This window comes from Sminthopsis crassicaudata, chromosome 5 (assembly GCF_048593235.1).
Source record: "Sminthopsis crassicaudata isolate SCR6 chromosome 5, ASM4859323v1, whole genome shotgun sequence".
Lineage (NCBI taxonomy): Eukaryota > Metazoa > Chordata > Mammalia > Dasyuromorphia > Dasyuridae > Sminthopsis > Sminthopsis crassicaudata.
The window spans coordinates 195099830-195123278 of record NC_133621.1 but is presented as its reverse complement, the minus strand read 5'-3'; the positions used below and the strand labels follow the sequence as shown (position 1 = coordinate 195123278).

The 23449-nt window shown below is 40.9% G+C and overlaps 2 protein-coding genes across 11 annotated transcripts in view; one reads left to right on the top strand and one right to left on the bottom strand.

The window, feature by feature from the left end:
- The window catches only part of RHNO1 (RAD9-HUS1-RAD1 interacting nuclear orphan 1), a 41607-nt gene that overhangs the window by 15515 nt on the left and 2643 nt on the right, over positions 1–23449 (top strand). The window contains exon 1 of one of the 4 annotated variants that reach the window (XM_074269288.1): positions 22938–23225. The exons of 1 other annotated variant lie outside the window; for it this stretch is intronic. The gene's annotated coding sequence lies outside the window, so the exon portion shown is untranslated. Of the gene's footprint in view, positions 1–22937; positions 23226–23449 lie in introns of those variants that run through there. 2 more of the 4 variants (XM_074269292.1, XM_074269289.1) reach the window with 2 other exon arrangements.
- FOXM1 (forkhead box M1) lies at positions 41–23431 on the bottom strand. Of its 7 annotated transcripts, none has more exons than XM_074269276.1 (9): positions 23333–23431; positions 18817–19365; positions 18051–18202; positions 9653–9844; positions 7428–7556; positions 6911–6955; positions 6167–6239; positions 5823–5998; positions 41–2351 (listed from the first exon to the last, which is right to left on the bottom strand). In XM_074269276.1, the coding sequence occupies exons 2-9, from the start codon at positions 19322–19324 to the stop codon at positions 1317–1319; spliced, it is 2310 nt and encodes a 769-aa protein (XP_074125377.1). In that variant the 5' UTR covers positions 19325–19365; positions 23333–23431; the 3' UTR covers positions 41–1316. The 7 variants fall into 7 exon arrangements, with proteins under 7 accessions (XP_074125377.1, XP_074125376.1, XP_074125378.1 ...); XM_074269275.1 differs by lacking the exon at positions 23333–23431 and adding an exon at positions 22582–22729; XM_074269277.1 differs by lacking the exon at positions 23333–23431 and adding an exon at positions 22582–22729 and having other exon boundaries at positions 6167–6236.

The following is a 23449-nucleotide window of genomic DNA, read 5'->3' as shown; positions in this document are numbered from 1 at the left end:
AAATGTGGGCAGGGAAAGGATTTCAGGCTAGCCATTGTCCTATTGAGTGAAAAATTCTTTTTACACAACGAAGATGCAGAGTTTAAGAGCAAGATAGAAAATGTTAAAAGGGATAGTAGGAGGTTGAGAGTCAAGTTTTGGTCAGTGTAGTCAGGGCTAACTTCTTTAGAACAGCCCCTCTCTTTCTTCCCTCCTATTCCCAAAGTTCAGTACCATACTGATCCCGCCCCTACCCCTCAATCCTTGCCATGTGATGATTCATGTTTTCCTTAGAACTCAGAAGTCTCCAGACACCAAATACTTTACAAAACCCAACTTCTCCACCCTGGCCTTTATTGAGTAGGCAGTTATAATTGTGTGTGCCTAAGGCTCTGACCTAATATAAATGATAGAACTTTGGCTTAGAGGGTGCTGAAGTGCAAAAGGAGGGGATCCAGTATAAGTAAGGGTGACCTTATGATCTCACACCCCTCCCCCCCAATCCCACCCATCCTTTGGCCAAATTCTCCCTTCTCAGACCTTCTAAGGGCCGCTTGGCAAAATCTGTTATCTCAGAAGGAATCCTCTAGTAGCCTCATACCTCCCCCCATTCAGCTTTGGGGAACTGATCCCATTACAATGACAATCTGCAGCAGTATTATGGCTTCCCTTTGTTCCACTAAGAATCGCCCAATCCTCAACAGAAAGTTATTGCAGAATTCCAGTGTAGGGAAAACAGATCTCCTATTCTGAATGCACGGTGGGTTAAGAAACCTTGAGAAGTGCATTCCTGACCCAGAAAAACCCATGAGTCATGAACACAAAGCCCTTGTCTCTCAGAGAAGACCAAAAGCAAGCCATGGAAACAAACAAAACCCCTCCTCACCCTTCCCACCCATAGGCAACCCCCAGGATACTGATCTAAGGAAATAAAGTTATGTTAATAATTAGAGGATAATTTGGAGAATATACACTATTTACAATGACCACCTGGCCCTAAAGGACCACTGAGAGGAGAGAAGGGAGAGGAGGGAAGAAGCTTCTGGGCACAAACAGGGCTGGGAGCTCCTCCACCAGAAGTGCCTGGTAAGGAGGGCAGGTGGGCCACAGAGTGCCTTGGGGGAAGCTCTGGGACAGGCAATGGACAGCCATCAGGAGGCTAGCTGGATCAGGAGACAGCTAGAACATTACTGGCTACCTTGCCCTAATTGGGAGAAGCAGACAGGTTCACCAGCTTTTGGCAGCCCTGCTGCCATCACACAAGAGTATGGGAAGTGGTCCAACCGTTACACCACCCAGCTATTTGCCAAACCTGAACTAGTAGGGAATGCTGGGCTCTACCGTAATTCAGGGATAAACTGAGACCAACTAATATTGTCAGGGCCCAGGGGATCCTCCTCTAAGCCAGGAAAACTGATGTCCAACAAGATCTTGCTGAGGCTGTCATTCATTGTGTCCAGAACCAGGCCTTCCGTCAGTGAACGGTTGGCAGAAAGGCTGGAGATGTGCATCTCAGGGGAGCCCGGCTTGGGGGCTTCAGAATCTGAGACAGGAGAGCTGTTGAAAGGGTCAGAGACCAAGTCAAGTGACTCTGGATTAAGAAGCTCATGGGGTGACTCAAAGAGAGGAACATTTTTCAGTGGGGTAGTGCTGAGATCTAGCAGACCCATGGAATCTGGCAGCAGAGTGAAAGATCCCTGGGGAGTGCGCACTGGGCTGAAGTCGAGCCCTGCCTCCTTGCTTGGGGGTGTCAGCCTCCACGGATCTGGGGTCATGGGGAGAACAGCTTTGCTGGGGGTGGACGAAATGGGTAGCTTGCATAACATCTCCTTGACTGGTGTTTTAAAGGGACCTCCTTCATCCTGAGAGTGGCTGAGTTGGGAGGTAGGCTCTGATGCCTCTGGAAGGAAGGGAAGATCTGTGTTTTGTCTGGAAGGTCCAGGGATCTCTGGGAACAAGAGTTCTGGCTCTTCCAAACAAGGTGGGATAAGGTGCTGTTTCCTTCTCGATCGGCTCATCTCCCTCCTTTCCCTCCGCTTAATCACAAGCATGTCAGAGACGCCCCGTGGTGGGGACTTGAGCCCCGTGAAGGTCTTCTTGGGTCTGGAAGTAGAGAGAAGGGAAGGGTCCTGCCAAGGATGTGGTACTTCCTCCTTGACCACCGGAAAGGGTGAAGGCCACTCTTCTAGGGGGGGGCTTTCCACTTTGATAGGTCTTGTGAACTGGGATAGTTCTTCCATGGGCTGGAGATCTTCTTCTTTGACAGACTGAGCTCGAAACAAAGGAGATAGCCCTTCCCCAGGTAGGGCTCTTTCCTCTTTCAGTGATCCAGAAGTGGAAAAGGGAGAAAGTCCCTCATCAGCTAGCAGCACCTGAAAGCAGAACACAAAAATGGTGGGAGGACTTCTTGGGTTCATATTCCATCTTCTGCCTTTGAGCAGAATTTAATTACTCTAGCTTATTATTCAAAATTCTCCTGGGAAAGAGATTGCACTAATTATGATAACCTATCTCAGGATCTAATAAAGCTTTTTCGATTGAGAAGTTGGTTCTCTGCCTCAGTTAAATCATCATTCCTACAATTTAACTTTCTAGGTTCTCACTTTTTTGTCTATAACATCACTCTGAAACCTTAGAGATACAGTTCAATTCCATGAACTGTTATTTATTTGCTACCTTAGCTTTGCTATTTTATTTTTTTGTGATTTGAAGGAAATCTCTAACTCTCCAGGTCTCAGTTTTCTATAAAGGACAGATAATAATACCTACAGTAATATGGGTACTACCTTATCTTAGGTAATATCAATTTCAAAGGATTATTTTGAAGATCAGATGAGACAGTATAAAGCACATTATAAGTGTTAAAGTATTATAAAACATCAGTTATCCTATACAACCTTCAGGGCACATCCCTTTCTTTCTCAATGAATACAGTAGTTAATTAACTCACAGTCTCTCTCCTTTCTAGCTCCTGTCCTCCATATTCACCTCATACACTAATACTCCCTTAATCACTCTTTAACTTCCCAGTTCCTCAATCCCTTCATTTCCCACAGCCTACTCCACCTCAGTCACACATGGATGGTCATAACCTGGAACTTGACTTCACCCACAAATGCCACCACCTTTGAAGTGGATGAGAATTCTCTTACAAAATCTGCCTTACCTTTACCAAACTTTCTTCTTCCCCCACACTCTGACCTCTCAGTTTTGTTCCAGGCCATCACCCCTGTACCAGTCACACTTCCTTCCTTTCTCCATCTTAAACACTTGAGAATTTGTTTAATTCTTCCAAGTCCCTTATATTGCTGAATGTGCTCTTACGAGCCTCAGATTGGAACTCACTATTTCCTCCTCAAACCCTCTCCCTTCTGTATCTCCCTTATTGTTGTTGAGGACACTGTCACCCTGTCAGTTTCCTAAACTCAAAGCCCAATTCTCTTCAAAGTCCTTCTACCTCTTGTTCCCCTCAATGGGACAGACGCTCCTGCCTGCCTGCACTACTGCAAATAGCCTGCCATGAGTTTCTCCCCATTCCAGTCTATTCTCCCTTCAGTTACCAAAGTGATTTTACTAAAATACAAGTCCAACCATGTCCCTCCTCCGCCCCAATAAATTACAGTGGCTTTTACCTCCAGGATCAAATATAAACTCCTGTTTGATTTATAAAGCCCCCTTCCCTAGCTTGCCAGATCTCTTCTTATAATTCATATCTCATACCTCTTATATGTACTCTGCAATCAAGTGACCCTGGGCTCCTAGTCATTTCCCAAACAAGAGCCTCCATCTCTTCACTCAGAGTTTGTTTACTGTCTGTCCTCCTACCTAGAATGCTCTCCCTCCATCTCTACCTCATGGCTTCCTTAAAAAGTCCCAAGTAAAACTCACCTTTTACAGGAAGTGTTTCCCAATCCTTCTTAATTCTAGCACCCTTCCTTTGTTGATTTATTTCTTATTTATTTTGTATATAGTTTGTTTCCATGTTGTCTCCCCTTCTCCTCCCAATTAAATTGTGAGTTCAAGGGCAGGGACTGTTTTTTTGCCTTTCTTTGTACATTTGACACAGTGCCTAGCACACAGTTGGTACTTAATGAAAGCTTATTGGCTAATTTTACATTTAAAACTGGAGCCTAGTACAATGCCTTCCATAATGAGGCCTGATATATTTTCACTTTCATCTTTCATAATTTGACTTCTGCACCCACAACCTTCCTGGAACTGCCTCTTCAAAATTTTCCCATGACCCTCTAATAATCCAATTCAGTCTTTTTTTTTCCCTATATCAATGTTTTTTTGTTTTTTTTAAAATATCATGTCTTGCTCTTCCTTGCTGAAAAGTTAGTCAAAAAGTCTTGACAAAAAGTCTGCAAATATAACATTTCACTTTCACACTCCTCCATCTCTACCATTGTCTGACCTCTGGACTGAGATTGCTTAATGAAATCAATCTAATTTGCTGTCCATGGCCCTTTTTCAGTTATCCTCCTTCCTTGAACTCTAGGCCTCTGACCAGCATCCACCCTTCATCTTAGAAATCCTCTTTTTGTTCTAGTATTTACAGTTCTTCTAGCTCTTCTCCTATTCCTCTGATTGACCATGATATCTCCTCTGTTGGTTTTTGTTTTCCTCCCCAAACCAAATACAGGGTTCTCTAACATTCTTTCATCAGACTTGCTCTTGTCTTTTTAAATTCTTTCTTGGTATCTCATCCATTTAATTACTTTTGCATAATTTATTGCCAAATCTGTAGCCTTAATTCTGGCTATTCTAAGCCAACATTTCTAATCCTTTCTGGAATTCTTCACCTGGATATCTCATCCAGAATCAATTTATTATGTTCCAGATATAACTCATTTTCCTAAAAACTATTCTTAATAATAGTAGCACCATTTTCCCTTAACATAGACTTCTCTTTTTTTGCCCCCATAAAAATATTTTGATTTTACTTTGGAAATATTTCTTGCATTTGTCTACTTTTCCCCATCATTACTGATATTTCTCTATTTAAATTCCTTTTTAAATTATCAAATCCCAAACCTTTACAACAAAAATGTCAACTATTTCTCCACTTCTGGTCTCTAGCCTCTCTAATCTAGCCTACAGACCACTACCAGCTGCTTCCTTTCTAAATCATAGTTTTAATCATTTTAGCCTCTGGCTATTTCTTTTCATGGCATTCCACTGTCAATAAAATTAATTGCAAAGTCCTTTACATGATATTTTCAGACCTACAAACTGTCCCCCAACCTACCTTTCCAGCCTAATCGATTTCCCTTGACAAATCAACAATCCTAGCAAAATGAACTATCATTTTCTTAACAGTTACTGTATTTTTCTGCATCTTTGCCTTTGCTTATCTTGTTTTAAGACATTTTTTCTCTTTTGCCCCTCCTTCTTTTGGTATAACTAGTTCAAAGGGCACCTCCTTCAGAAAGATTTTAATGACCCTTCCCAGATGGAAAGACTTCTATTTAATTCCTAAAGCACTTTCCCTCCCATCTCTTTGTTTTGGAACTTAATTATAACATAATTCAGAATGTAATCTTTTTTTTTTTTTCCAAATACATATAGTTTCCAATATTTATTTTCGTAAGACTTTGTGTTTCAATTTTTCTCCTCTTTTCCTGACCTCCCAAATTCCCTAAGACAGCAGGCAACAGGATATAGGTTAAATATGTGCAGGAATATAATCTTCTCAAAACTGTTTTTTATCTTCCCAAGGAGAGAAATCATGTCACATTCAGCTTTGTATCCTTACACAGAACCTAGCATAATGAACTTGTGTGTAAGTATTTGTTGACTGACTAGATGAGGACCTTTACAGGAGAAAGGACACTACTCACCTTGGGGGCAATGCGCACCCGCTTGCTATGACGAACAAGCTCTGAACTCATGAGAGAGGCAGCCAGGGGTAATGGCACCTTCACCGAAGGCTGCAGCACCAGGGATTGGTTCACTGGGAACTGGATTGGTACTAGATATGAGTTGACCCTTGGGAGTAGCGGCTTCATCTTCCGTCCTGAGAGAGAGGAGGAGGTCAAGAGCACTGGGGGCCAGACTTCCTCCCCTTTCTCAATCCCAGATCCTCTTCCCAAGGATAGAAGCTGATCACTTAACCTAAGAGTCTTGACTCTTTTTAGATTTGCTCATAAACAGAATCTGAACTTGGCTCTTCCCATATACTTACGTGCACTCAAGGGGAGCTCGGCTTTGATGCCCAGGTTTCTGCGGAGATCAGGGATGGGACGCTTCTGTTGCTGCTTGTCAAAAAAGGGAAAAGAAAAAAGCCTAGTTTAGAAAGGTGTGAGGGACGAGAAGCAAACCCCACCAGCTGCTCTGCTCTGGAACAGTGCTGTCTCTCTGCCACCTGATAGCCATAAAGGAAGAAAAAGGTGATCCAAGGGGATCGCCATGGGTCCTGTCTCCATGGCCTGTTTGTGGGAAGGGTGAGCAGCATAGTGACCAACAGTAGCAGAACAGTGCCCCCAACTATACCCATGCTGTGTCCCCTGGGGAGCTAGACTGTATGGTTAAATAAGTGGAAAAGAAGAGCAAAGGAAAAGAAATGTGTGTGAAAATAGCTGCTTGCAAGACTCATGTCATTTACATTGCTGCTATCCCATGCCAAGTCTGTGGCACTGTTCTCCTGTCATGCTGCACTCTGCTGAACACCTTGCTGTTGCCTGTGGGAAGGGAAAGGGAAGTAGTTGTGATCCCTCAACAGGTATGCGTCTGGGGAGGTGAGACAGAGGTAATGAAGCAGCTCAGCTCTCCCACGCCTAAGATAGCCTTGGGGTGGTCTAGGCCAGCAGTCACGTGGCCCTGGGATTGCCTGCCCTTCCTTGGGTATCTTGTCCCTGTCCACTGAAGTCATGCTGAGCAGCAAAAGGAGAACAAGGCCGAGCCCCGAGCTGGAGAGAGAGAATCTTACTGATTCCAAGTGCTCAGACGATGGTGGAGACCCTGGGTCCAGTGGCTGCAGACAGCAAGGCATTGGGAAAGAAATGAGATTGAAGTTACCAACCAATTCGGTCAATTTCACCAGTATGGGAAGAAACATAAACCTGACAAACTGAAGAACACTTTCATAAAATACTCCTTGAAGAGCTTTAGGTATAGGAACCACTGTTCCTTTCAACAAAGAACTCCTTAGTTAATACATCAGGAATTAGGTCCTCAGTTTAAAAAACTCCAAATTTTGCCATTTTTGTCACCTCTAAAATTTTTTGCTACATTCCTTATCTACCCCTACACCCCCATCCTCCAAAAGCTTATCCACTATTTTTCAACTGTACATAATGCATTATATTCTTAGCACGTGTTGACTGGCTGATCAGAGAACAAAATGATCTGACTCCCTCATAAGTACTGTCACTCTCAATTCTGAAAGGGTTTCTGAGTCTAAAAATAATCCCCAGTAGCCATCCCCTGCATACCAGGATGCTCACCTTAAACACCTGGTCCAGTGTCAAGTAACGATTGGCATCAGGGTGGATGGTCCAAAAGGAGACCTTGCCATTGGCAGATGTCTCCCGAACAAACATGTCATGTAGAGAAAGATTGTGGCGAATGGAATTCTGAAATGAGAGAGAGATATTCAGATTTCAGTTTTGGAAACATGACTTTTGATTCTCATTGGAGGATGGTACTCAACTACCTAATCTCAATTTTCTTCTTCATAATAAAGCCTTTTTGGGGGCCAAGTCTCTGGCCCCATGGTAACTACACTTCTTACTCTAAAGCTCCACTGCAATGTCCCCAGACTCGGTCATGATCCCAGGGATCTTGAGCCAGACACAAGCTAGTGATTTACTCCCATTTTTTAAGGTTAGAGATCAAGAGATGAATCGAAGTAGTTATTAGGGGAAGGAAGAAAACTAGTTTTAGAGTGAATCAATAATTAATATCAAGAGAGACTTGTGTAGAAATTTAGTCAAGTTGTGTCATATGCTAGAAAGTTGAGGGAGATAAGAATTGAGAATCAGAGGTCACATAACGGGAGGCAGTATAGGATAGTAGTTTCAATTTTCTAAGTGGCAGAGCTCTCAGGCATATTTCTATCAATGAATTGCAAGTCAGACCAAAAAAGTCATAGAACTTTAACTGAAAGGGGTCATAAGGGATTATCTGATTCCACTTCCTTATTTTGTATATGAGGAAATCAAAACCCAGAAGATTGAAATGACGTGTCAAAAATCACAGAGGCAGGAAATGGTAGAGCTATTAATCATTCCCTTGTAACACACCTCAGTCAATTTTGGTTTTGTCACTGGCTGCCAGTTTCCATCTGATGTGGTAGAGAATAGTTGGTCCCTGGTGTGGGATTCCCTTTGAAACTCAGCCTAAGTATTATAATTTTATATGGGGCTTTTCCTTATTTCCTACAGTTACTAGTGCCTTCCTTTCCCAAATTATTCTGTTTTGTATATACTTATACAAAATATCTCCAGGAACTGTTTCATTTGAATTTGTCTACCCAGAGCTGAACATAGCACCTGACACACAATAGGTGCTAAATAAATGCTTGTTGATTGTCAGAGCTATAAGACAGTGTGCCTAAGTCTTTCCATGTGTAAAATTAGGATCAGTCCTTAATATATACCTTCAAAAAAATGTAAAAATAAATGAAATAAAGTACCAGAAACATGTTAGATAACAGCTCGTGCAGTGAGTGGAAGGCAAGGTGGAACAAAAAAACAAAGACTGATTCATGCAACAAGAATAGGAGACATCAAAGATGAACAGACCAAGAGCATATCAGAATCTTCAAAACACAAAAGGTACAACAAGGAGGCCTCAAAGGCCCTGGCTGATGTGGAATTTACCAACACAAGTAGCACCAAAAAAAGAAACATCCTCACCCATGAAATCTCAATTCAATTAATAGTGGTTGAAGAACTGTTAAGACCATTACCTACTGAGACCACCATCACCTAAGTCCTTGAGGAGGGCTACAAGGGCAGCTGCCTGTTCCAATACTGTTTATAACCTGCTCCAATTCCTAGGACAGGGCTCTACCCAGACAGTCCATACTAGGGGCCAACTATTCTCTACCACATCAGAGGCCAGTAGATGGAATGCACGGCACTGTGCTTCACTCCCTGCCATCATCCTCTCTCCTGAGGGGTCAGACCCTTGGTAGACCACTTTAAAAACTTGCCAATCCCACCAATATATAGAAGGGATTCATCAGCCTTTGTAGACACCCTAATAGAAATTCTAATAGCTAGATTATTTGAAGCAAGTTATTCTACATTAACTCTAAAAGTGTGATTAGGAACCATGGAAACTTGGAAAGATATTCCAGAGACTTTCAAGCATGAAATTCCGTAATCTATTCTAAAAGATGATTTCAGGGCAAGTTATATAGTAAGACATGACATCTAGCTGCATGCTAAGAGTATTTTCTACTAAACAAGGGCAAGGTGGAAATCTGAACTACTTTCTGTGCTGGAGTGAACAACAAAATATCATGGTATTATAAATTGGAGGAACTGAATAGATAATTTCTTGGCTATTTTGCCTAAGTTACTGGAAGTACATTATACACTCAAATTTCAGATGCATTTATTTTTGGGTCTAGTCTCTTCTGCTTTCAACTGTTCTTCCATGACACCAGACAGTGGGGATTCGGTCACCTGGACCCTGGTTGTTATAGAGACATTATAGAGACCTTCCAGCCCGGTTTGGCGATGTGCTTAAAGTAGGGAAAGTGATCCTCAATCCAGGTATAGATGTCTTTCAAGGTCATGCGTTTCCGCTCAGTGCTGTTGATGGCAAACTGGATCATGGCCATGTAGGAATAAGGTGGTCTTTCTGATACAGAATCCTGCCAGGAGGTTGAGGCAGCTGGGGGTTCTTCCACCTGAGGACAAAAAGAGAGCCAAAGGAAGAGAACAACAAAAAGGGAAAAAGAGGAGAGAAACCAGTTATCAAAGCTGCCCATCTAGAGTCCATCTCTTGGGAAAAAAATCCTCTTACTCAAGAGGATGATTCCTGAGGAAACTCATTTTCAACCATCTAACTCTGGGACCTGTCCTATAAGTAATTATCAGAGATTCAGTCCTTTCTAACTCTGTGATAACCTATTTATATCAGACCACTCAGTATTATATCTCTGAAATTTCTTCCAGGTTTAAATCTGTGATACTAATCCAAACTGACTTAAGCCAATCCAGTTGTCTGATGTAAATGGTTACACAGAATTAGGAGGAACTGAATTTCTGATAACATCAGACTACCAGATTGGCTTAATCAGTCTGAATTATTCTTAAGGATAACAAATTAAGCAATTTGTCCAAGGTCACAAAAAAAAAAAAATTTAGTAAATTGCAGGGTTGAGATTTGAACTCAGGTCTTTTGACTTCAAACACAACATTGGGAAATATTTAAATCACATGTGATTCACTTTGCTACAAATATTTTTCCAAATTTACAATTCTCTGTGTTCATCTTTTGGCAATAGTTTTTACCCATTTTTATTCTAAATAAGTTTTACTCTTTTGGCGACAATAAAATACAATAAAATAGTCTGTTCCTGAATAATAAAACTACCCCCCCCCGAGTAGATATGAACATTTCCATCATCTTTCTTTCTTCACAATCATATGTAATATATTCTAAATGCCCCCATCAGATGTAAAACCTAATGCTTGGTTGATGGGTTAATATATGGTAAAGTTGAATATAATGTACTGACTAATAGGGTAATGTTTTGCACGATAAAATTTAAAGAAATAAAGCATTTCTTGATATGGCAGCAAAGCCCCAAATGCTGTTCCACAGAGAAAAATATTTATTCCCTTCACATTCTGGCAGTGTGCTAGTGAATTTATATAGGTCTTGTGTGTTGGAAAGAATTCTCCAGAAATGATTCATAGTTCACAGAAGTCCTATTGATAAGTCATGGCAGTATGGAGTTCTTTATGGAATGTAAACTCGGCCAATTCCTTCCAGGACAGAAAGGCTTTAAGTAAAATTTCAGTGAAGGACTTTTGCCTGAGAACCAAGCTATCTAATTTCAAGAAGCTTGTTAACAAGTTGGCTGTAGAATGATTGACTTTTTGGACATATCAATTCACAAAGTCCAATTACTAAAGTTCAAGGGGATCACAATCTACGTCAGTGGAAATAGTCAAATCATATATTTTTGAAATATTAGAAAGAGTAAGTTCAAAATATTTTATCATTATTAAATTAGAACTCATATTTGGATGGTTTGCTATATATTACATAGGAATTTCCATCAAAGAATATATTGTCGCGGGGGGTATATTGCAATCCACTAAGCCAGGTGGATGAAGTAGATAACAAATTTTTAACATAAATCACAAATTGAGCAAAGAGAAAAAAATATAATAATGAATGGTTCATTCCAATAGATCAGATTGAGAAGCTGATAAATTCTTCAGTTCCCTGGGGATAATTTTCATTTTCACTGGGGAAAAACCAGGGTACAGAGGAAGATAAGGAGTCAGAAGATCAGGTCCAAATTCCAGCTCTAACCCTGATTACCTAAAGGATCTTAGGAAAGCCACTTAATCTCTTTCTGTCTCAGCTTCCTCACTTGCAAGAATACATAGATGAATTTCTAGCCATATGAAAAGATGCTCCAAGTCATTAATAATCAGAGAAATGAAAATTAAGACAACTCTGAGATATCACTACACACCTGTCAGATTAGCTAGAATGGCAGAGAAAGATAATGCAGAATGTTGGAGGGGATGTGGGAAAACTGGGACACTGATACATTGTTGGTGGAATTGTGAATACATCCAGCCATTCTGGAGAGTGATTTGGAACTATGCTCAAAGAGTTATCAAACTGTGCATACCTTTAGATCCAGCAGCATTACAACTGGGTTTGTATCCCAAAGAGATTTTAAAGAAGGGAAAGGGACCTGTATGTGCAAGAATGTTTGTGGTAGCCCTTTTTGTAGTGGCCAGAAACTGGAAACTGAGTGGATGCCCATCAATTGGAGAATGGCTGAATAAATTGTGGTATATGAATATTATGGAATATTATTGTTCTGTAAGAAATGACCAGCAGGATGATTTCAGAAAGGTCTGGAGAGACTCACATGAACTGATGCTGAGTGAAATGAGCAGGACCAGGAAATCATTATATACTTCAGCAACAATACTGTATGAGGATGTATTCTGGTGGAAGTGGCCCTCTCCAACAATGAGATGAACCAAATCAGTTCTAATAGAGCAGTAATGATCTGAACCAGCTACACCCAGCGAAACAACTCTGGGCGTTGACTATGAACCACTACATAGAATTTCCAATCCCTCTACCTTTGTCTGCTTGCATTTTTGATTTCCTTCACAGGCTAATTGTACATTGTTTCAAAGTTCGATTCGTTTTGTACAGCAAAATAACTGTTTGGACATGTATACATATATTGTATTTAACTTATACTTTAACATATTTAACATGTATTGGTTAACCTGCCATCTGGGGGAAAGGGTGGAGGGAAGGAAGAGAAAATTTGAAACAAAAGGTTTTGCAATTGTCAATAATGGAAAATTACCTATGCATAAAATTTTTGTAAAAAAAAAAAAAAATACATAGTTGAAACTAGATGATCTACAAGGTCCCCTCCAGTTCTAAATCTGAAATCCTATGACTTCCCAAAGGTTGAAGAAATGACAAAAAGAAAGTGCATCATGATTCCATTATTTTAGAACTGATTTCAAACAATAAGAAGAAACTCCATAGGTTAAAGAATTGTGGTACATGAATATAACAGCATATTGTGTCACAAGAAATGACAAAATGGACAATTGTAGAGGAAATTGTAAGAACATCTCTCTGAACTAATAAAGAGTAAAATGTTCATCTAGAACAGTGGTCCTCAAACTTTTAAAATAGGGGGTCAGTTCACTGTCCCTCAGACTGTTGGAGGCCGGACTATAGTAAAAACAAAAGCTCACATTCTGTTTCCGCCCCTCAGCCCATTTGCCATAACCCAGTGGGGCTCACGTAAATGTCCTCAGTGGACCGCATCTGGCCCACGGGCCGTAGTTTGAGAACCTCTGATCTAGAACAATTTATACAATGACATTATATATTCAACTTTGAAAAACTTTAAACTATGATTAATGAAATGATACACCATGAGACAAAGTTTTGAAAATGAATCATGCCACCCACCTCCTGCCAGAGAAATAATGGATTTAAAATGCAGAAGAAAACCTACATTTTTGGACGTGGTCAATGCGGAAATTTATTTTGCTAAATGATGCATATTTGTTTTGGGGAAGTTTTTTTTGTTTGTTTGAAGTCTTAAAAAGTGGGGTTGTACGAGGGAGGAATATTAAAGCATGTAAAAAGAAATCAATTTTAAAAAATAAGACCTTTTAAAAGAATTATATCATTTTATAAATTGTTATAAGAAAGAATCCCTAGACATAGTCTAGCATATGAGTTAAGAGAAAGATCAATTTAAAGAAAAAGTAGGAAGATCCCAGAGTCCAAAAAGAAAGGAGGAACAAAATTTGATGACAAAAGTGTGAATGATTCTGATGAAGAAAGTAGGAGATGATATCTAAAAAAAAATTAATATATAGAGAGAACTCAGTGATGAGATTTAACTGTAAAAGAAAACATATATATGAGATCGCATCAGAGATAGGTAACAGAATTACAAAAGGATGGCCAAATTCGGTAAGAATATTAGGTTAAAATTCAACATGAACTGAGGCTTGCAATAAATACTAAGGACAATAAAAATGCTATGTTGGAAACAAGAAATAAGACCAGGTTTTAGGGAGATAAGGTTATAACATGACAAAGAAGAAAAATCAAACTTTTATTTTGCCTCTATAGTCTCTATTAATAAGAATAATCTTCAAATGGCAATGAAAGAAAAAAAAAAAATACCAGGAAAATGAAATCCAAGATACTTGAGACAAGAGAGCATCCAACTGCTCTTAAAGATTTCAAATCATCTGATAGAAGCAAAATTATATTTCAACACACTGTAGAATTTAGAAATGAATGCTGAATTATTGCTCATGACCTTTGAAAAAAGGTGCCATGGAACTGAGATCAGCACAAAGGTGTATTCTTACAGCAAAGTGGCTTATGAAGATTTTAAAAAGGAAAACAGCAGTTACTATGACTCAATATGGATTAAGAATCTTTTTATTTTAGGCAAAACTGCAAACTGGTAAGTCAAAGGGATGTTATTGACACAGTATAATCAGATGTATTCACAACTGTGTAAACAGATATATAGACGTCCAGTTACTGAAATGACATCAACTTGAACACTATAGCTATTGGAATCCCATAGGTGTTTTATCCTATTCAATATGCAAGTTAAAGATAAAGATGGTACACATATATTAAATCTTCAGATCAAATGTTGTTAGGGGAATAATTAGCATATTGAACAATACAACCAGGAACTAAGAAGATCCAGACATGCTAGAATAGTGGACTAACTCTTTTAAGGATAAAACTTAATCGAAATAAATGTAAAAGTACTGTGCCAGGGTTCTGAAAGTTAAGTGCACAATTACAGAATCAGAAAAAATATCACAATAGCTAAAATTAAATAGTGCTTACTATGTGCCAGTCATTATGTAAGCACTGTGTACAACTATTATCTCATTTGATTCACAATAACCCAGCAATAATGATGCTACTATTATTCACATTTTACAGATGAAGAACTGAGGCAGAGGTTAAGTGCTCTATCCATTTCACCACCTAACTGCTCCCTAAGGCAGATCATATTAAAAAGATCCAGGGGTTTTAGTGAATTCCAAGTTGTATAGAAATCAACAGTGTGATATGGCAGTCCCCAAAAGCTAATATGATCTAAGGCAACACTAACAAGTCTAAGTAACTGAAAGATAGGGAATTATACCATTGTTCTCTGCTCTGGTCAAACTACATTAAGGATATTTACAGTTTGGGGAAGGATCCTGACAAATAGAGTCCAGAGAAAGGAGACATATGAAGGTATATGAAACTAGGTAATACAAAGATTGATTCAAAGAAGTAAAGATATTTATATGAATATGATCTTTGATCATATTTGATGTTTAAAGATGTATATATGAATGACCATATGAAAAAGATCTAAGAAATTTAGTTGATAAGTTTAACAGGAAGTAGCAGTGTGATATAGCAAACAACAGGGCTAATGTGATTTTAGGCTGTATTAAGGTGTCCAGAACAAGGGATCTAGCAATCACATCATACTCTAAGCTTGTTAGTCACTTTTAAAATGCTGTTTATATAGGAATTACATTTTAGGAGATACAGTGGATTGAGGCTAGAAGGGACAACAGGAATGGTGGAAAGAACAAATCCATGTCACATAAACATGAAATTACTTAATTTAGAATGAAAAGGGTACTTAGAGATAATCTGTTGTGACCTCTTAATTTTAAAGATAAGGACACTAAGCCTAAAGAAATTAAATGATTTACTTAAGATTATACATAATAAGGAGCAAGGCTCTCGCACAAAGCCATTCTGAACTCTGATTGCTTAACCAGACAAGAGAAGGTTCAAAGAGTAGGTGACTATTTTCATTTTAGCAACTAGGACAGCTGTAGTTTGGTGCAGTGTGAAGAGTAGTGAGTAGATCATTAGGGATGTGCCTCAACATTTCAGGTGAGTGGGTGGACACTGCCTGTAATACACTGAAACAGGCTTAGTTGCAGACAGAGACCTAAGCCCCTTTATTCTATAGGAATGGAGGACAATTCTTGAGAAATTTGAACACAAGAAAGGGAACTGGATGCCTTCCAATACAGAAGTAGCTGTAGCAAAGTGGGAGGTGCAGACTTCCTCCCCCATGGTCTTGATCTGAGTTCTGAGAGGTCCCCTTGTCTAATTCCCAAAGAGAGTGCCAGCCAAGGAGCACCATTAGTCATGTATGTTTGGGTCTCTAAAAGTAATTGGCAAAAAAAACCAGGACACTAGTATTCAGCAAGGAGAATTTGCCTTATATGTGAAGAACATCCATATCATTTGTACAAACATAGCTCTTCCTCCTAGACAGTACCTTAACATTTTAAATAGTTGATAGGTTGTCATGCCAAAGAGAGATAATATTTAGTAAATATTGCTCCAAAGTACAGAATTAGAACCAGCTTGTAGAAAATGGAATATTCCTTATCAATACCACCTTCTTTTATAATTCTTAGCTCTTTCCAAGTTCAACTGCAGTACTATCTCCAACAGGAAATCTTTCCAGTTCCCTTTGTTAGCACTATAACCTGATTCAAATTACACTGGATTTAATTTGTCTATTTAAACACTAAATCCTACCAGTAGATGTGCCTTAAAAGCAGGGACTATGGGGCAGCTGGGTGGCGCAGTGAATAGAGCACCAGCCCTGAAGTCAGGAGGACCCAAGTTCAAATCTTGCCTCAGACACTTAACACTTCCTAGCTGTGTGACCCTGGGAAAGTCACTTAACCCCCATTTGCCTCAGCAAGGAAAAAAAAAAAGAAAAAAAAACTCTGAACAATCAAGTCATTATGACTATTACAAATACCTGAATTAACTGTAAAAATCCTATGTAGTAAGATGCTATTTGCATCCAGATAAAGAACTGACACACACACATACACACACATTTTTGTCTATTGGTAGCCATTTCTAGGGTGTGAAAAAAAAGTTACATAATAACTTTGTTGTATATTTGAAAGGAATACCAAGTGGTACATAAGAGATATGTAGTTTCAGGTATGATTCTGTTTTTTCATTCCATTTTGTTTTAATTCTTATTCCACTTTTATTTCTTAAGTTCAGAATATTTTTTAAAGTTTTTTAAAAAAGAAACATTCAACACAATGAAAGTCCAATCATCATTACAATAGTCAAAACAAATGCTTGAATATTCTCCACCAAAAAACCACATACACAAAAAACTGAAAGACAGCACAGCTTCAACATCTCAGCTCCTCTACTGCTAATAACCCCTACTCCCACTACAAAATGTGTTAAACTGGCTTTTCTTCACACACACACACACACACACACACACACACACACACACACACACACACGCTTGAATTTACAAAGAGGCAGTAGGAGGGAAAATTTCTTAACTAATACAGGTTTTTAAGAATAGAATCAGTTGATCAAAAAAATTTTATTTTAAGTCCCTACCATAGGCTAGTAACTATACTATATATTAGATACACAAAAGTGAGACGGTCCCCACCATCTGTCCACAGATGAGTAAAAAAAAAAAAAAAAAAAAGTCTTAGTAAATACAGATGTCTCTTAAAGGAAATAACACTTAATCTGAACCTTGATGAGACCAAAGGATTTCAAGAGGCAGAGATGAAGAGAAAGCATTTGGGCATGGCAAAGACTATGCAAAGAATGGGAGTTGTGAAACAGAATGAGGTGAATAGAGAATAGTTAAGTAGGTCAGTTGGGCTGTACTATAGGGTGTAAATGGGGCTTACGTAATTCATGATCAGCCTAGAAGGGGATATTGGAGCCATATTGTGAAGAGTTTCAAATGGCACAGAGAAGTTTCCTAAAGATGGTAGTTTATCACAGAAGCTTCTTCAATAGGAAAGATGTGTCAAACTTTCACTTTAGGAATATCACTTTGGCAGTTATGTGGGAGACATATTGGAAAGGAGAGAAGTGAGGAGAGCATGGACTGGCCCTGACATAAGTGCAGAGAAGACGACAGATAGAAAAGATAGAAAAAAAGCAGAATAATAAGAATGATGACTAGACATAGTGAAGAAAACGACAGGCAAGAGGCAATGATCACTTGTTGAAGATATTTTAGACAAGACTCATGCACTAGGCAGACAGATCACTGGAACAGACAACTTCTAAAGGTTCATGCAATTCAAAGATTCATACTTACAGAGCAATATTTATAGTCTTCCCATTTCATGCACGAGAGAAAAAGTCTCAAAGGGAATTGACTATTATTACACATCTCAGCAGTAATGGAAACTGAATTGGAACCAGGAGATTGTAATAGTTGGCCATTCAAGACACTTTCCTTTATTAGGAACTTCCTAAAATGATCCTGACCCTTCTGCTCACATTACTCTAAGAAAACTCACCTTGACTTGACTTTGCTCCAGATGTCGATTTTCCTTCTCTTCTATCTCTTGTTTGATGCTGCAGGAACCCAGTCCATCAGAACTCATTTTTCCCAACCACTGAATATTGGTCAGGCTATCATCGAGAAGGCAGCCAGCTGCCTCACTTCCAGCTGATGAAGAAATAAATCAAAGATCCTCTTTACCTGCCTGCAGCTATTCCAGAAGCTATCTCCCTGATATCCAAATAGACAATTGAGGAACATTTTCTAGTATTCAGTATTTTGGAATCAGAAAACCTGTGACCTAAGATGGCCCTGAATTGCTTTGTTCCATTCTAGGTTTTGAGAGAAACTCACTTGGATCTTAAGATACTCTGATTTTAATCATTCTGAAAACTAGGCTATTTAACCTATCAAAAAACTTATTCACTCAAGATAAATCACTTTCGATCCCTGTACTTTTGCCATAAACTAAAGACTAATCATAATTTCTTTGTCGGTCAACTAACGGAATAATAAACAGCAAGTCCTTTATCAAATTAAGAAGGAATATGGAAATGCTGAATTTTAATTTCAGTCTCAGAACCCAGTTGCTGGGAACCAAGATTTCAAGACCAAAGAACAGATTAATTTCTATTAGGGTTTCAGACTTAATGTGATATATCTAGACATTAAACAAATAATGAATGTAATGTAAACAAAAAATCCTGTCACCAGGTTACCACTATTCTCTGTTTAGTAATATATACAAATCTCCCCACCTCCTTGTTTTATACATCACATACCACAGCCCTCCAATTCCCATCCCCGACTGGAATGAGCTCCTAGTGGTCTGGATAGGGTCACATCTCTAGTTGCAGGTTTCGGTCCTATGCTTTCAGCTACCACTTCTGGCCTCTTGGCCACTTCCTCTCCTTGGTTGGGAGGCTGGGATCCAGGAGGGGCAGGCGCCCGTCCGCTGCTGATGAGGATAAATTTGTTGGGCCCACTGCTGCCACTCTCTTTCCCTTTGGCAGTGAGGGCTGCAATGATGCTCTGGATGTCTGTGTTAGTGGGAACTGCCACCACTTGGGTGTTTGGCATGGTGGGATGGTTGATGATCTTGATGCCCGTTGGAAACTTCTGAAGATCAGGTTCTGCCACTTCCTTGGATGGCTGCACTTGGCCGGACTCCTGCTGAGCAGGAGTGCCTTTGGGCTCCTCCTTGGCTCCTTCACCTGGGGCATCACGGATAGGAAGAGGGAGTTTCCGTCTCTTGAGAATCAGGGGCCGGCGGGGGCTAGTTTTCATCATGAATCTGTGCAATAGTTCTCCATTGAAAACAAGAATAGAATCTGTAAGGAACAAGAGGCAATTTAACATGGATTGTGAGGCTGTGAAAGAAACTGTTTGTAGAGAAAGGCATTCTTCTTCACAGAAGCTAATCTTGATCATCAGAATGAATCCAAAGAATTGTTAGGCTTCAGTGACAAAAGAATCCCAATTAAACAGAAGTCAATTTTAGTCAAATATTAATCACCCATTAGTACAAGGTACTGCCCTAGGTACAGAGTATACAAAGATCAACCTAGAAAAAGGCCATATCCTTGAGCGCTGACTCACACCCACAAAACCTGGGTTCATGGAAGTCCCACTTCTAACAAATATGGCTTTGTAATAACTCTGGAAGAGGTCACTCAGTTTCTCTGTGCCCGTTAATTATAAAGAAGACTTTCTCATCCAATAATTCCCTGAACTATTGAAATTATAGGTCTTTATCCCTAACCAAAGTAAGAGTTGATATGTTTTCTTCTTTAATTCACTCTTACAGGGAGTGGCTAGAAAGGGAATAAATAATTGGTTTCTATTAGTTTTTCTCCTAGACCGTAGCTAGCAGCAACATTAATATTTTTCTGACTGGCAAATCAGAGACTCCAAGCTTATGCTAGCAAAAGTTTTACTTTGCCATGGAATTTAGTGTTATATTTTATAAATTACTATTAAATGTAAGCTAAAAGTTGCTTCCATTAAATTATTCTAATTAGCAGAAAGGAATGCTGAATCTTTCTATGAAGCAGAAATGCAAGTAGATTAATACATATTTTGACAGGAAAAAAAAAAGATAAAAGTCCTGTTCTGCAAGAAACATTCAATCTAGTGGTAAGAAAGTAGTTCACTGAAGCAAATCAAAAGTGGAACCTAAGATCTATCTATGGCTAAGTCACATTTAATGGCAAAATAAATGAAAAAAAGTAGGATCTTCCTGATTCCAAGTTAGCACTATCTCTGCTATGCCTTGCTGCTTCTGGTGGGCACATTTCTTTGAAATAATCCAAGAGGATGGAAAATTCATATTAAAGATATTACAATAAACTTTCAACCTCAAGACAGTGTTAAAGAAGGAGAAAATGGAGATTTTTATTTATTGTAGCCTAGCACAACAGAAAAATGATGGATTTGGATTAAGACAACTTGGATTTCAATTTTGTTTCTGGTGTTCTTTAATTATATAATCTTAGAAAAATTGTAACTTCTGAGAATCTCAAAGGCCATCTACTCTAATTCATACTTCATCCCATAACATAGTGGACAAGTCATCCATTCTTTACACTGAGATTTCCACTGAGAAGGAAGCCACCACCTTGTAAGACCCGTATTACAAAGTTTTTCCTTGTACAGTCCAAAGTGGCCTTGCAAATTCTACCAATTATTCTCAATTAGGTGTTCTGAAGTCAAAAACAAGTCTACTCTCTCTTTTACACAGCAGTCCTTCAAATACTATCATGTCCCCCTAAGTTTTCCTTCTCCCAATTAACCATGCTCAGTTCTTTGATTCTTGTTACATCATCTCAATATTCACCATCCTGACTCACCACCCAATCCTACAGATAGACATTCCATCCCTTCTTAAATGTCTTATCTAAAATATAGCTCCTAGAACTAAATACAATGCTTCAGCTATATTCTGATAAGAATCTCTTTAAACTTCAAGTTCTTCATCTGTAAAATGAGAGGCTAATCTCTAAGGTTCCTTTAGCTCTCAATCTATGGACCTCTAGTAATGTTAGGAACATACATTTGTATGGCATTTTAAATTTAATTATCTAACAATTATTACCTCATTTAGTTAAAAAAAAAAAAAAAAAAAAAACCGCATCCCTGCAGGGTAGTTATTAGCTTTATTTTTAATGAAGAAAATGAGGTTGCTGCCCTTCCTTCCCAATGACACCCCTATGTTAGTCCAGTTATAATGTGCCCCACTGTGACTGATCAGACCAATACAAGCTGCGAGTGCTCCCGCCATAGGTTGGACATCTGGAGTAGACTCTCTAACTGCACATCTTGTACTTCTGAGCTACCTTACCCGTAGAGCACAGCAAGTATGCCCTCATGGGAAAAGGCGCTGGGCTCTATGAGCAAAGCAGAATTAAAGCAGCTCTGAGAGAAAAAATACATAGAGACTATACATATATATGTGTATGTATAGAGAACTGACTTGCTTAATTTCTACAAGTTAGTGGCAGTCAGGATTCGAATTCAGGACTCTGATGTTTTCTTCATGCTAAGGTACATGTGTAAGACTGGAGGAAGGAAACAAATGTCTTGGGATCTTCAAATACTCTGAAAAGACTCATCCCTCAAATCCAGTCATTCTGTTAGGAAATGTCATGCTGGTAATCAGAAATTCTTTTTCCCAGGTTCCTGCTACATAATTTGGGGAACACAACTCTCGATCTCATAGGCATTTGACAAGATGACTTGGGCTCTTTTTAACCTTTTACTTCCTGGACTTGTGTTCTCACTTCTTCCAGGTTCCTCCATCTCAAACTGGACCCTTTATTTCCTCCCCTCCCCCGTCTAACAGACCTGCTTCTTTCTTTTCTCTCCGTTCCCTTGCGTCCCTTACCCCAGTTAAGCATTTGACAGCGCCTGTGTGACCTAGTGTTAAAACACTGAGGGGATACTAGAAGACGAAGCAAAATTTGGTTCTAGCCTTCAAGGAAAGTAAACCTGAATAATGCACATTTGCAAATAATAGAAACCCGGATCTAAGGTGCATAACAAACACCAAACATCTAAGGTCCTCTGGGAAAGCCCGGGCGGCCGGGGAGTCCGAAGGGCTCACTTTTGCCCACCTCCGGTCCGAGGCAGGGACTGAGGCGGCACAGGCGGAAAGTGGCCCAAGTGCAACGGAGCGCCGGCGGCCGTCCGGTGTGCTGTCAGGCCCGGCCGCGTCTCCGGGGACCTCTCCGCCGGGCCATTCATTTCCCAGAGAAAGCCACGGAAGTCCAGGCTCCAAAGCTGGGGTCCAAGCTCGGGCCCGCGACCCTCTTCCGGGGCTCCGTGGGCCGGCCCAAATCTCCGGGGAAGCCCAGGAGCTGGGGACCGGAGGAGGCCCGTTTTAGGGCGGCGGCTGCTTAGCCCAGCCCCCTCCTAGACTCGGGGCTCCCACCCCGCCGGGGTCCCTAGGGCCCTCCCGGGAAAGGGATCAGACCAGAGGCCCTCACCTTTCCCTTCGAGAGCAGAGGCCGCCCCCACCCCCACCACTGTCGCCCCCGAGGTCCTCTCACCTCAGCAAGCCGGCTGCTGCCTCCACCACCGCCCCGGGGCAGGCCTCCCGGGGCCGAGCCTCCCCTCAGCCTCAGCCCGCGGGGGCCGAGCCAGGGTCCAGGAGCAGGCCCCGGGCCGCTGAGGGCCGGGTCGGCCAGATCCCCGGCTGCGGGGGGGAGGGGTGGGGTCGCCGGGAGGGGGGAGGGGGAGTCCCAGCCTAGGGGAGGGGGAGGAGGGGGTAAGGGGGCTTTCAGTTTGTTCCGCGGTTTGAAATTGGCGCCGGCGGAGCGTTGCCGGTCACGTGACACTGACGCCGCCAATCCGGACAGAGCGTCGTTTAAGCGTTCGAGGCCGGAACTCGGTCCGGGCTGTCAAAGGCTGGGGTCGGTGCCGGGGCCTGAGGACCGAGAAGCTGGAGCCTCCCGGGGGAGGGAGGAGGGGAAAGGGGGCTGGCCACAGCTGAGCGCGGCAGCTGGGAGTGGTTCGGGAGGACTTCCGGGGCGGGCCGAGGGTGGGTGCGAAGGAACGCGGGCTGGCGGAGCCAGGTATCTGGGCTCCCCCGTCTGAGTCCCGCTCTCTGGGATTCCCCCTCCTCCCGCCCCCCCCCATTCCTGCTCGAGTTTTCCAAGTGCTTTCTTCTTTGGAGGAACTGCACTCACCTAGTGTAAGTTACATCCTGCCTCCCCCCACCCCTACCCCTTCTTAGGGCGTCCCCTTCGATTTCCTGCAGCGGAGCCTGAGATAAGCCTCGCGTCCCTCCCGCGTTGTCACCTCGGTGATTCTGGGGCTTGGGTGGCAGCGCTCCCTTCTCCCCGACCGATCTGTGGGCCTAGCGTGGGCGGCTCTGCCTCCCGGCAGTCATCGGCTTTCTTTGTGGTTTCGTCTCCA

What these genes read in the sequence shown, in the direction of transcription:
- FOXM1 (XM_074269276.1), bottom strand. Translation starts at nt 19,324, where the DNA reads ATGATGAAAACTAGCCCCCGCCGGCCCCTGATTCTCAAGAGACGGAAA. An exon ending in TCGCCAAACCGGGCTGGAAG is followed by an intron (nt 7,557 to 9,652) that starts GTCTCTATAATG and finishes CTCTCATTTCAG; the next exon opens with AATTCCATTCGCCACAATCT. An exon ending in CACTGGACCAGGTGTTTAAG is followed by an intron (nt 6,956 to 7,427) that starts GTGAGCATCCTG and finishes TGCTGTCTGCAG; the next exon opens with CCACTGGACCCAGGGTCTCC.